General features: G+C 44.0%; 1 protein-coding gene across 5 annotated transcripts in view; it reads left to right on the forward strand.

The window, feature by feature from the left end:
* DPP3 (dipeptidyl peptidase 3) overlaps positions 1 to 12,402 on the forward strand; it is a 38,184-nt gene extending 25,782 nt beyond the window's left edge. For 4 of the 5 annotated variants that reach the window (XM_077771380.1, XM_077771383.1, XM_077771382.1 and 1 more), the window contains exons 17-18: positions 8,594 to 8,756; positions 11,886 to 12,402. In XM_077771380.1, the coding sequence (XP_077627506.1) occupies positions 8,594 to 8,756; positions 11,886 to 12,058 (336 nt within the window). In that variant the 3' untranslated portion in view covers positions 12,059 to 12,402. The remainder of the gene's footprint in view (positions 1 to 8,593; positions 8,757 to 11,885) is intronic. The other variant, XM_077771381.1, reaches the window with a different exon arrangement.
* Positions 12,403 to 12,528: the final 126 nt, after the last annotated feature.

Genomic DNA, 12,528 nt, shown 5'->3' on the forward strand with positions numbered 1-12,528 from the left:
ATCGCCCTGAGCCTGGGTGGTCAAGGAAGACTTCTTGGAGGAGATGGTATTTCAGCCAGAACTTGAGTGGCAAAGGAGGAACCAGCTATGAGAATATGTGAGAGCAGAAGAAACAGAAAACACAAAGTCTGGTTTGGGGATTGGAATGAGCTTTGTGGGTTGTGGGACAGAAGGAGGCCTGGAGCTTAGCAGGGAAAGCCTGGCTGCCCTGTCACGTGGGGATGTTTAGAGCCGGGACCTTTAGGGGTTCTGATGTCAGTATTAACCAGCTGTGTGATTGGGCCCACATACTCTGCCTTGCTGGGCACCACTTTTCTCATCTGTTAAATGGGATACATCCCCCGCCTCACCTGGCAGGAATCACATGAAACAACATACTGAGCAGACAGAATGTCCTGTTCTCCAAGCCAGCGTGACATTAGGTGTGGTCCATGGATTAACAGAACCAGCATCACCCAGGAGCAAGCTACAGATGCAGATTCCTGGACACACTCCAGATCTGATTCAGAAATTGTGAGAGCAGGGCCGAGGAATATGCATGTCTGCCTGCCTGCTAGGTGAGTCTGACACTCAGTGAAGTTTAAGGATCAGTGAAGGCTCACTCTTCATGGTGCACCCCCTTCCACTGGAACTGGATCCTTCCCGCTTGTTCAACCAATAGAAGGCCCAACTTTTCAAAGCTGCAAATACCTCCATGATTATATTCCTGCCTATTTCCAGAAAGACATTTTTAAAAAAATGTTTTTAATCTTTTATTTATTCTGAGAGAGAGAGACAGCGTGAGCAGGAGAGGGTCAGAGAGAGAGGGAAACAGAATCCGAAGCAGGCTCCAGGCTCTGAGCTGGCTGTCAGGACAAAGCCCAACGTGGGGCTTGAACCCATGAACTGTGAGATCATGACCTGAGCCGAAGTCGGACGCTCAACTGACTGAGCCACCCAGGCGCCCCCAGAAAGGCCTTTTTTAAATAAAAAATATTTGGCCATTACAGGAAAATAAAATTAGAAATTCAAAATAGGTAGATGCAAAATGCAATATGATGTCTTAGATTCTGGAATAGGAGAAGGCCATTAATGGGACAGCTAGTGAAATCTAAATTAAGTCTAGACTTTAGTTGACAGTAATGTACCACTTTTGTACAGTGTTAACCACAGGAGAAACTGGGCAAGGGGCACTGGGAACTCTGTTCTATCTTTGCAACTTTTCTGCGTATCTGAATTATTCGAAAGCAGTTTGTTGAGAAGGAGGAGAAGAAGAAGTCGTCGTCAGTAGATGAAGGAGTCAAATCTGCCAAATCCTAGGCCAATATTGAACTGTGACTGAGTATACGGAACAAGCACAGAGTGTTCCACTCTAGGGACTGAATGAGTTGGAGCTCTATATAAGAGGAGTCATTCAGCAGGATGGACAGTGACCTCGGCAATAGTTTTACAGAAGAAACGGAATATGGAAGCATTTCTGGTGTGGCTATTTGTTTCATCAGCCCCTTCGTAAATGCCAAGAGCACATCAAGGACACAGCATCAGGGAAGATGAAGGCATTTTCATAAGGAGAGGCTTCAGCCAGGGTCACAAACACAGTCCATTCTGACCCACCATGGACTATGAAAATCGGCAAGGTTGGGTATAAGTCTGTATTTCGGTCTTCTTGGAAAGACTGGCATCAACAGGCTCAAGTCCCATGGAAACAACTGCCTGAAATTGAGCAGGAGCCACCACAGTTGGGCATTTGGACATGGCATGACTCTCCGGTTTGCCAGGCCTGCTGTCTATTACCTGTACCTGCCTTAGTCAGGTTTATGATACCACCTGCCTCGCATTGGCATCTGTGTTACCAGCTCTCCAGTTTAAGCTCATGGGGTCTGACATGTCAGCTTGATGAATGTGTGTTCAGTTCTTCAGTGTACTCAGTACTGTTGGGAAGACAGACAGACAAGCTATTCTCTTTAACTGATCCCTCGGAGGTCCCCATTGGTTTTCTTTACTCCAGAGCTAGAAACCTTGTAACCCTGGGTCTAAGAGGAGGAGGCTTACCTGGTGAGAAGCCTCGTAGGAGTCCTACTTTGCCACCTGCAAATTGGCAGAAGTAAGGATCAGACCCACAAAATGTCAGAAACTTGGATGTGTATCAAATGGAATTCCAAAAATAAACTATCCAGCCACTGAAACTAAAAATAGGCAGGTTAAACAGGTTTTAGATTCAGCTAAAGATAAAAGAAAATATACACCATGTAGCACAGAGACAAAGATAGAAATTTTAAAAGAGGGGTGTCTTGGTGGCTCAGTCAGTTGAGTGTCCAACTCTTGGTTTCAGCTCAGGTTGTCTCACAGTTTGTGAGATTGAGCCCTGCATTGGGCTCTGTGCTGAGCATGGAGCCTGCTTGAGATTTTCTCTCTCTCTATTCCCCAGTCCCTTTCTCTCCCTTAAAAAAAAAAATTAAAAAGGAAACAAAAGAAAATTTAAAAGAGAGGTGAAGAGTCATGGAAGACAGTGTGAAAAGGTCTCAGGAAGTAAACTGAAGCTTTAAGAGAAAAGGAGAGAGAGAACATGGGAGAAGACATATTAGAAGAGATAATGGCTGAGAATTTCCTAGAGCTGATTAAATACCCAATTCATAAATCCATCCATAAAGTTTAAGAGTTCAGGGAGGAGAAGGAAATACACTGAAAATAGAAGGAGTATTTAAGAGTAGACACTCTAGAGTAGTCTACTCTTTTTTTTATTTTTATTTATTTATTTATTTATTTATTTAAAATGTTTTTATTTATTTCTAGGAGAGAGAGAGAGAGAGACACAGCGTGAGCAGGGGAGGGTCAGAGAGAGAGGGAGTCACAGACTCCGAAACAGGCTCCAGGCTCTGAGCTGGCAGTCAGCACAGAGCCCGACGTGGGGCTGGAACCCACGAACCGTGAGATCATGACCTAAGCGAAAGTCGGACGCTTAACCGACTAAGCCACCCAGGCGCCCCTAGAGTAGTCTACTCTTAAACACAAATTTCAGAGTAGACACAAAGGAGCTGGAATGCAACTATGGAGAAGACCAAAAAGGCCAAAGTTGATTATTTGAAAAGATAATAAAGTCAAAAAACATTTGACATGATCTGACAAGAAAAAGAGATAAATAAATAAAAGTAGAAATTTTTATTTCTATTTTTGTTATTATCTACACAAAAGTAGAAATTTAAAGGGCATGTAAGTACAAATATATCAACAACTTATGGCAATAAAATTCACAACTTTGGTGAAGTGGACAAATTCTTAGAAAAATAAAACATATTGAAGTCCACTCATGAATAGATGATTTGAATGGTCCTTCAGCCATTATAGAAATTAAATCAGTGATGTATAAAGTCTTCATACAAAAAATACTAAGCCCACAGAGTTTTATAGGTGAATCCTTAAGAATAGTCAAGTGACAAATGGTATCAATTTTACATAAACTCTTCCAGATAATGGAAAAAGAGAAATGTTCTGCACTTCATTTTATGATGCTAGTTTGACCTGGATGCCAAAGTCAAAGATAGTTCCAAAAAGGAAAAATGTAAAAATACCAAAATTCTAAACAAAATCCTAGCAGACCAAATCTAGAAAATACCAACTTGAGTTTATCCCAGAAATGCAAGGTTCATTTAGCCTTAGAAAATATATTTGTGAAAATCACATATTAACAAATTAAAAGAGAAAAACCACCATCATCTCAATAAATTTAGAAAAAATTCTTAAAAGTCCTTTATATCCATTTATAATTTAAAAAAACTCTTAGAAAACTAAAGAGTTGAAAAGAATTTTCTTAACTGATGAAGAACGTCTCAAGGGTGGCTCAGTCGGTTAAGCATCCGACTTCGGCTCAGGTCATGATCTCACGGTTCATGGGTTCGAGCCCCGCATTGGGCTCTGTGCTGACAGCCATTAAAAAAAAATAGCTGTCATCTGTTGAAATACTACAACACTCCCTTTAAAATCAGAAAGAAGACCAAAATAAAATAAAATAAAAATCAGAAAGAAGACAAAAATGCTCTCTATTTCCACTTCTGATCACCAAATTACTGAAGGTCTTAGGTTTTGGAAGGAAACAAGAAGAAAGTAAAGTTTAGGCATTTGAAAGGAAGAAACAAAACTCTTTGTGTTGCAGATTATATGACTAGGCAAGCCAAAAGAATCTACAAATTATTGAAATTAATAAAGAGTTTCACAAGGTTGAATGAAGTCCCAAGAGGGTTTTTCGTGGAACTTGACAAGCTGATTGCAAAACTTAGATGCAAGCATAAATGATCACAGATTAGAGCCAAGACATTCCTTTTTTGTTTTTAATGTTTTTTAATGTTCTTATTTTATTTTGAGAGACAGAGACAGAGAGTGAGCGTGGGAGGGGCAGAGAGAGAGAGAGAATAGAATCTGAAGCAGGCTCCAAGCTCTGAGCTGTCAGCACAGAGCTCGATGCGGGGCTCGAACCTGTGGACTGCGAGATCACTATACCTGAGCTGAAGTCACCCAGGCCTGAGCCACCCAGGCGCCCTGAGCCAAGATATTCCTGAAGCAAAACAGGTTGGGGGACTCATTCCATCAGATACCAAAATTTATTCTAAGATTATTAAGTGTGGCCCTGGGACAGGAATAGACTAATTCTGGTGGAATACCAGGCATTGACTCTGGTATATGACACAAAGGACATTGCAGACCACTGGAGAAGGAAGGGACCATTTAATAAGTCGTGCTGAGACAACACGTTCTTCTTATGGAGAGCCAAACTGGATTTCTACCTTCTGCAATACGTAGTCAATACCACAAGATTAAAGTCTTACATAGGAAAGGCAAAGTTTTAAACTGGCAGAGTTTTAAACTGGGAGAAGAATATCTTTAAGAGCTCATAGTGAAGGAGAATTTCTCTAAGCACAAGAAGCACCAGCCATCAAGGAAAAGATCAGTCTCTTTAACTACATANCCCCGCATTGGGCTCTGTGCTGACAGCCATTAAAAAAAAATAGCTGTCATCTGTTGAAATACTACAACACTCCCTTTAAAATCAGAAAGAAGACCAAAATAAAATAAAATAAAAATCAGAAAGAAGACAAAAATGCTCTCTATTTCCACTTCTGATCACCAAATTACTGAAGGTCTTAGGTTTTGGAAGGAAACAAGAAGAAAGTAAAGTTTAGGCATTTGAAAGGAAGAAACAAAACTCTTTGTGTTGCAGATTATATGACTAGGCAAGCCAAAAGAATCTACAAATTATTGAAATTAATAAAGAGTTTCACAAGGTTGAATGAAGTCCCAAGAGGGTTTTTCGTGGAACTTGACAAGCTGATTGCAAAACTTAGATGCAAGCATAAATGATCACAGATTAGAGCCAAGACATTCCTTTTTTGTTTTTAATGTTTTTTAATGTTCTTATTTTATTTTGAGAGACAGAGACAGAGAGTGAGCGTGGGAGGGGCAGAGAGAGAGAGAGAATAGAATCTGAAGCAGGCTCCAAGCTCTGAGCTGTCAGCACAGAGCTCGATGCGGGGCTCGAACCTGTGGACTGCGAGATCACTATACCTGAGCTGAAGTCACCCAGGCCTGAGCCACCCAGGCGCCCTGAGCCAAGATATTCCTGAAGCAAAACAGGTTGGGGGACTCATTCCATCAGATACCAAAATTTATTCTAAGATAATAATCTTAAAATCTTAAAAATATAGTAAAATAAATTTAAATAAAATATTAAATCTTTAAGATTAAATTAAAAATCCAAATAAAAGGAACACCTAGGTGGCTCAGTCGGTTGAGCATCTGATTTTGGCTCAGGTNAGTGGGTTTGAACCCTGGATCAGGCTCCACACAGATAGTGCAGAGCCTGCTTGGGATTCTGTCTCACCCTGTCTCTCTGCCTCTCCTCCCTCTCAAAATAAATAATTAAAAACTTTAAAAAAATACCTTTTATAGGGGCACCTGNTCAAGCCCCATGTTGGGTGTAGAGATTACTTAAAATAAAACCTTTAGGGGTGCCTGTGTGGCTCAGTATGTTAAACGTCCGGCTCTTGATTTTGGCTCAGGTCATAATCTCACAGTTCATGGGATCGAGCCCCGCTGTCTGCACAGAACCTGCTTAGGATTCTCTGTCTCCCTCTCTCTGCCTTTCCATTGCATGCATGCACTCTGTCTCTCTCTCAAAATAAATAAATAAACATTTAAAAATTTAAAAATATAGTAAAATAAATTTAAATAAAATATTAAATCTTTAAGATTAAATTAAAAATCCAAATAAAAGGAACACCTAGGTGGCTCAGTCGGTTGAGCATCTGATTTTGGCTCAGGTCATGATCTCTCAATTCGTGGGTTCAAGCCCCATGTTGGGCTGTGCTGATAGCTCAGGGCTTGGAGCCTGCTTTGGATTCTCTGTCTCCCTCTCTCTCTGCCTCTTCCCTGCTCACATTCTGTCTCTCTCCAAAGTAAATAAACATTTTTAAAAAATACAAATACAAATAGCTTTTATTCATTAAAAGTTATCATAAACAGGGGTGCTTGGATGGCTTAGTGGGTTAAGCATCTCATTTCGGCTCAGGTCATTATCTCATGGTTTGTGTGTTCGAGCCCCGCATCGGGCTCTGTGCTGACAGCCAGCTCAGAGCCTGGAGCCTGTTTCAGATTCTGTGTCTCCCTCTCTCTCTGACCCTCCCCTGCTCACGCTATCTCTCTCTCTCTGAGAAATAAATAAAAACATTAAAAAAAATTTTTTTTAAGTTACCATAAACAATGAGAGAAGATGAGTCTTAAACCAAGATAGGGTATTCACCACATGTGTGGTAACAAAAGGTTAGTATATAAATAAAAAAGAACTTAAAAAAAAAAAAAAAAAAGAAGGTGAAGAAATGACAACCCAACACAAAAATGAGCAAAACTCATGAACTGGAGAGGAAAATGAATAATACATCAACTTCTGGGAGGATGTTCAACCTCTCGAGGAATGAGGAAAGCACAGCTTAAACCACTTGAGGTTTATACCACTAGCTTGGCAAAAATGAGGAACTGCTAACACCAGCCTGGTATACCAAGTGGTCAGGACTGCCAGCTGCTGCTTCTGGTACCATTGCCTGGTGCAACAACTTTGGAGAACAAGGTGGTCTGATCTAAGGTTGAGCATTCCCCTGACCTCTAGACAAATGATTCTCTTAGAGAAACCTGCATCTGTTCATCAGGAGATACACAGGGTGTCCACAGTGGTGTCAAATGGCAAATAGCACAAGCTGCCCGTCAGCATGGGATGAGATTAAACTGTGTGTGTTTATAAGTGGAATACTGGAACAGCAGTGAGAACAGTGAACAATAGCTCCATGCATGAACACAAATGAATCTCAAACATTAATTAAGCAGACAAAACAAATCACAGGACATAAGCAAAAGTTAAAATAACATGGTTGAGAGCAGAATTCAGGGAACACAGGGAAATGATAAGCACAGAATCGAGGGCCATTTCCTCAGACAGGAAGCCCCAGGATGTAGTCAAGAAGGGAGCTAAACTAACTTGGGGTGCCTGACTGGGTCAGTCGGCTAGAGCATGTGACTCTTAACATCATGAGTTAGCTCCATGTTGGGCATGGAGTCTACTTAATTTAAAAATAATTGAAAGGCATCTGAGCGGCTTAGTCGGTTGGGTATCCAACTTTAGCTCAGGTCATGATCTCGCAGTTCGTGGGTTTAAGCCCCACATTGGGCCCCATGTTGACAGCTCAGCCTGGAGCCTGCTTCACATTCTGTGTCTCCCTCTCTTTCTTTGGCCCTCCCCCACTCACACTCTGTCTCTCTCTTAAAAATAAACAAAAAAAATGTTTTTGGTGTAGAGGCACCCGCGTGGCTCAGTCAGTAAAGCGTCTGACTCTTGATTTCAGCTCAGGTCATGATCTTATGGTTCATGGGTTTGAGCCCTGTATCAGGCTCCACACTGATGGTGCAGAGCCTGCTTGGAATTCTCTCGTTCTCCCTCCTCTGCTCCTCCCCTGCTCATACACATGCTCTCTCTCCTTCTCTCTATCTCTCTCTCTCAAAAATAAATACTTTTTAGAAAATTTAATTTGTTTAACTTTTTTTCTCTTTTTTTACATTTATTTATTTTTGAGAGACAGAACACAAGTAAGCACAGAGCCCGACGCGGGCCTCAAACTCACAAACTGTGAGATCATGACCTGAGCCACCCAGGCGCCCCCCGAATTTAATTTTTTTAAAAAGGAAGGCGCTAAGTCAAGCTGGGTTTGGGTTGCATGGGTGTCTTATTATTTTTTATAACCTATGTATTGCATTCTTTATAACCCATTCATTATAGCATAATATACATAGTCTATATTTTCATATATGAAATTAAAAAAAAAAAAAGGTGATGGTAATGCTCTCTCTGTCTTCAGCTCAAATGAGACAACCAAATGAGAAACACTAGCTTCGCTTTACTGGGCACTTACTACGAGCTGAGCCCTTGATCTACATTTCTCACATATTCAGCACAGTAACACCACGAGAGAGCAGATACCGTTCAGGCCTGGGCACAATTGGCTGCGGCCCCTGGCAAAGCCCCATGGATGCAGGGGGGTGCCTGTCCTAGGCACTGATTCTTCCTGCCTTCGCACAGGTGTTGAAGTCCACGGGAGATGTGGCCGGAGGCCGGGCCCTGTATGAGGGGTACGCGGCCGTCACTGACGCGCCCCCTGAGTGCTTCCTTACTCTGAGGGATACAGTGCTGCTCCGCAAGGAATCTCGGAAGCTCATCGTTCAGCCCAACACTCGTCTTGAAGGTAACAGACTGCTGGCCTCTATCGATGGGGGGCAGGGGGGCCCCATGAGAGATAAAGGAGGCCTGGAACCAATTCCTGGGCTCAGGAAAGGCTACCTGAGGTGGCTCCTGCCTCTCTCCCTCCTGCCATGGTCTTCCGCCTGCCAAACCCCAGCCCAGAACCTCAGCATCTACCACCTCCCCCTCCTACACACTGGGTTGTGCTGCTTATAAGACAGTGACTGGAGGTTTGAGGGGGGCCTGCAGGGCAGGGCTAGTGGAACGGACAGACTCCAGGCTTATGGGGAGGTCAGGAACGGTCCTGGAGATCAGGCCTGTCGGTGCCTGGGGACGAGGAGAGGTCAGGGCAGGCAGTGGGTTGGAGCCCCACAGGCTGGTGGAACCCTAGGGACAATGCGACTCTGTAGAGCCCAGCAGAGACATGAGCAGCCCCGGGCTCCCTCTCCCTCCTCAAGTGGTAGTTCTGTTTCCAAAAGCCTTGACCTTGTCTGCCCTGCACTTAGACCTGTTGTATTAGAGGCCCCGGGGGTCCCAGCCCCCTGCTGCATTCACTTTCCTCTCACCTCCGGGCTCCTCTTTCCTGACCCCTGTCACAGGAGGGATCTAAGCAGAGGTGGTGCCGTGCAGTGCTTAGAGCATGAGCTTTGGAGATGTTCCTGTGACCTTGGCCTAATCACTTAACCTCTCTTGGCTTGAGTGTCATAAAGCCAGTGCTGACTGCGTGCTGACACTGTAGCAAAACTAAATTAAGTACTTCCTTCAAGCTCTTAGTACTTTCCATGGATTAACCCTTTAAATCCTCACCTTAGGGGCACCTGGCTGGCTCTTGAGATCGTGAGTTCAAGCCCCACCTTAGGCATAGGGCTTAAAGAATAAAGGGGCACCTGGGTGGCTCAGTTGGTTAAGCGTCCGACTTCAGCTCAGGTCATGTCTCACGGTTTGTGAGTTCAAGCCCCATGTCGGGCTCTGTGCTGACAGCTAGAAGCTTGGAGCCTGCTTCAAACTCTGTGTCTCCCCCTCTTCCTGCCTCTCCCATGCTCATACTCTGTCTCTCTCTGTCAATAATAAATAAACATTAAAAAATTTAAAAAAATAAAATAAAAATAAGTCCTCACACCATAACCCAATGAGGTAGGTGTTCTCCCCCATTTTACAGTTAAGAAGATAAGCACAGAGACTAAATTGCTCAAGGCTTACAGGTCTTTATTGGGGGAACCAAAAGTCGAATTAAGAGTGCTCTTCTCTACCATCGTCATGGGCAGTTGCAGTTGTGAGAGCTAAATGAGATAACTGCCTCCTGGCAAGGAAAACAACTTTAAGAGGCTCATTTCCAACTCTTTACACTGCACTCCAGAGGTTCTAGGGGACTTGGCCCTGACCCCTAGCAGGCCTCAGAGACCCCTCTTCCCTGACTCACTGGCCTCCAGGTACATGGCCTTTCCATTTCTCCAGCCCCCTGAGCTTGCCCCGCTGCCATAGCCTTTGCACTCAATGTTTCCTCTGCTGGGCACAGTCCTCCCTGATCTTTGGTTAGTCCTTCTCATCATTTTGGTTTCTGTTAAAATGGCACCTCTTGGGAGAGGCTGTCCCTGACCCCTCAACCTAAAGTAATCCCTTCATGCACTGTCCCACTCTGCTGTTTTCCTGTCTGCCTTGCTTCTGTCGGCAGGAATGGCACATCCCCAGCAAGTAGCTAGTGTAGGGCCGGGCGCACAGCAGCTGCCCAGTGCATGTCCAATGAGTAGATGGACATATCATGCCGGACACATGATAAGAGCTCATTACAACATCGTTGCTCTGGTTGTCCCGCCTTGGGGATGGAGAGATGAATCAGACCTAGGCCCTTGTCTCAAGGAGTTCACAGTCCATTAGGAATAAGACCTAGAGAGAAATGATCGCACGCAGGGAGTGTTAATAAGCACCCAAGAGGCCCAAACAGTGGTCTGAACACTTAGAGAAGGGAAGATGACATTCACCTTCAGGGGAATCGGTGAAGCTTCTGGGGAGTAAATGGTTAAACTAAGCTGAAAGAGTAGGTTGGATTTTCAAAGCTATGGTGTTGATGGTGGTGGTGGTGGTGGTGTGATAATGATGATGATGATGATGGTGGTGGTGACTAACTTCTGAGGATTTTCATGTGGTAGTCACTGGGTAAAAACTTTCTGTGATTAACTCCCAGCAACCCAGTGAGGAAGTTATTACTCCTATTGAGACACAGAGGAGCTGTGTATTTGTCTGAGGTCAATAATTAGTGGGTGGCAGAACTAGGATTTGAACATGGGCTGTCTAAACCCAAAGCCTGTGGTCTTAGCTACATGCACCCGCAATGCTACGAGAGCACAAGGTTCTATGAGTGGTAAAGCCGTGGACGTATGATAGAGGGAGATGCTTCCCATGAGTATTCAGGGGACCCTCAGAAGAGCCCGTGAGTTAAATGGCTGTCCTTTTAACTCTGATGGGTGCTCAGAGATACTGATGCTAGTGATACCTAGCACCTGTTGAGCATTCACTCCATGCATCATCATATTTATTTATTTTAGAGAGAGAGTACACAAGTTGGGGAGAGGAGGAGAGAGAATCTTAAGCAGGCTCCATGGTTAGCATGGAGCCCGATACAGGACTCAATCCCATGACCCTGGGATCATGACCCGAGCAGAGTCAGATGCTCAACCAACTGAGCCACCCAGGCACCCTGTGCATTATTGTATTTAATCACCATAGCTTCTTGACAGAAGAGGTACTATGCTCACCCCCACTTTATAGATAAGGAAACTGAGGCTTGGAGAGGTTGTGAAATTTGCCCAAGGTCCCACAGTAGTCAGAGATGAAGTAATTGCTGGACTGTAAGCTCTTAGAAGCCAAGGACTGTCTGTTTAACCTAAGATGGCACCAGAGTATATATTTATTAAGTGAATGAATGAATGAGTGAATGAATGAATGAATGCAGCAGTTTATTGACTACTCCCCCTTTAACGCTTCCTTCTTCATAGAGTTATTATAAGGATTAAATTAGATAATAAAACACTGAGCACAATTTTTGGAACATGGTAACCACCTGCTTCTATGATTATGATTACCTGCTTCCCTATTAAGAACTTTCCCTGTTACTGTTTTTTTTCCTCCTCCCCAGGCTCAGAAGTGCAACTTCTTGAGTATGAGGCCTCAGCTGCTGGCCTCATCAGATCCTTCTCTGAGCGCTTCCCAGAGGATGGGCCCGAGCTGGAGGAGATCCTCACCCAGCTGGCCATAGCTGATGCCCGGTTCTGGAAGTCCTCCAGTGAGGCCCCATCTAGCCAGGCTTGAGACCGATTTATGCAGCTCCTCCCTCAACTCCATCAAACCATGAGTATGCTAGGGGAGGGGCGGGAGCTCAGACCTTGGTGCTACCTCACCCGAGGGTGGTGACACTAACCCCTTCCATTTGTCAGCACTTTCCAGTTTACCAAGTGCTTCTCCTGTGTTATTTGATCTGCACTGCCCTTGGTAGAGTGGGCAAGGCCAGGCTCCTTATCCTGCTTCCCAGGTGAGGGAATGAAGTTCTGAGAAGTGACCTGTCTAGATCCTGCAGGACTCAAAACCTCTCCCAACCAGTGCTCTTCATGTATTACTTTTATAACCAGAAAAATAAATATCAGAAACAACCACCATCCTTGCGTTTGCCTCGCTTCTCATTTGCGTCCAGCAGGGTGATGGGATCCTTGGGGAAGGGAAGGAAGGTCAGTTTTAGGCTCCTCTCTACAACAGGATTTTGATATAGGAACATAGAACAATTT

This window comes from Crocuta crocuta, unplaced genomic scaffold, assembly GCF_008692635.1.
Source record: "Crocuta crocuta isolate KB4526 unplaced genomic scaffold, BGI_CrCroc_1.0 scaffold647, whole genome shotgun sequence".
In the NCBI taxonomy this organism is placed as follows: domain Eukaryota; kingdom Metazoa; phylum Chordata; class Mammalia; order Carnivora; family Hyaenidae; genus Crocuta; species Crocuta crocuta.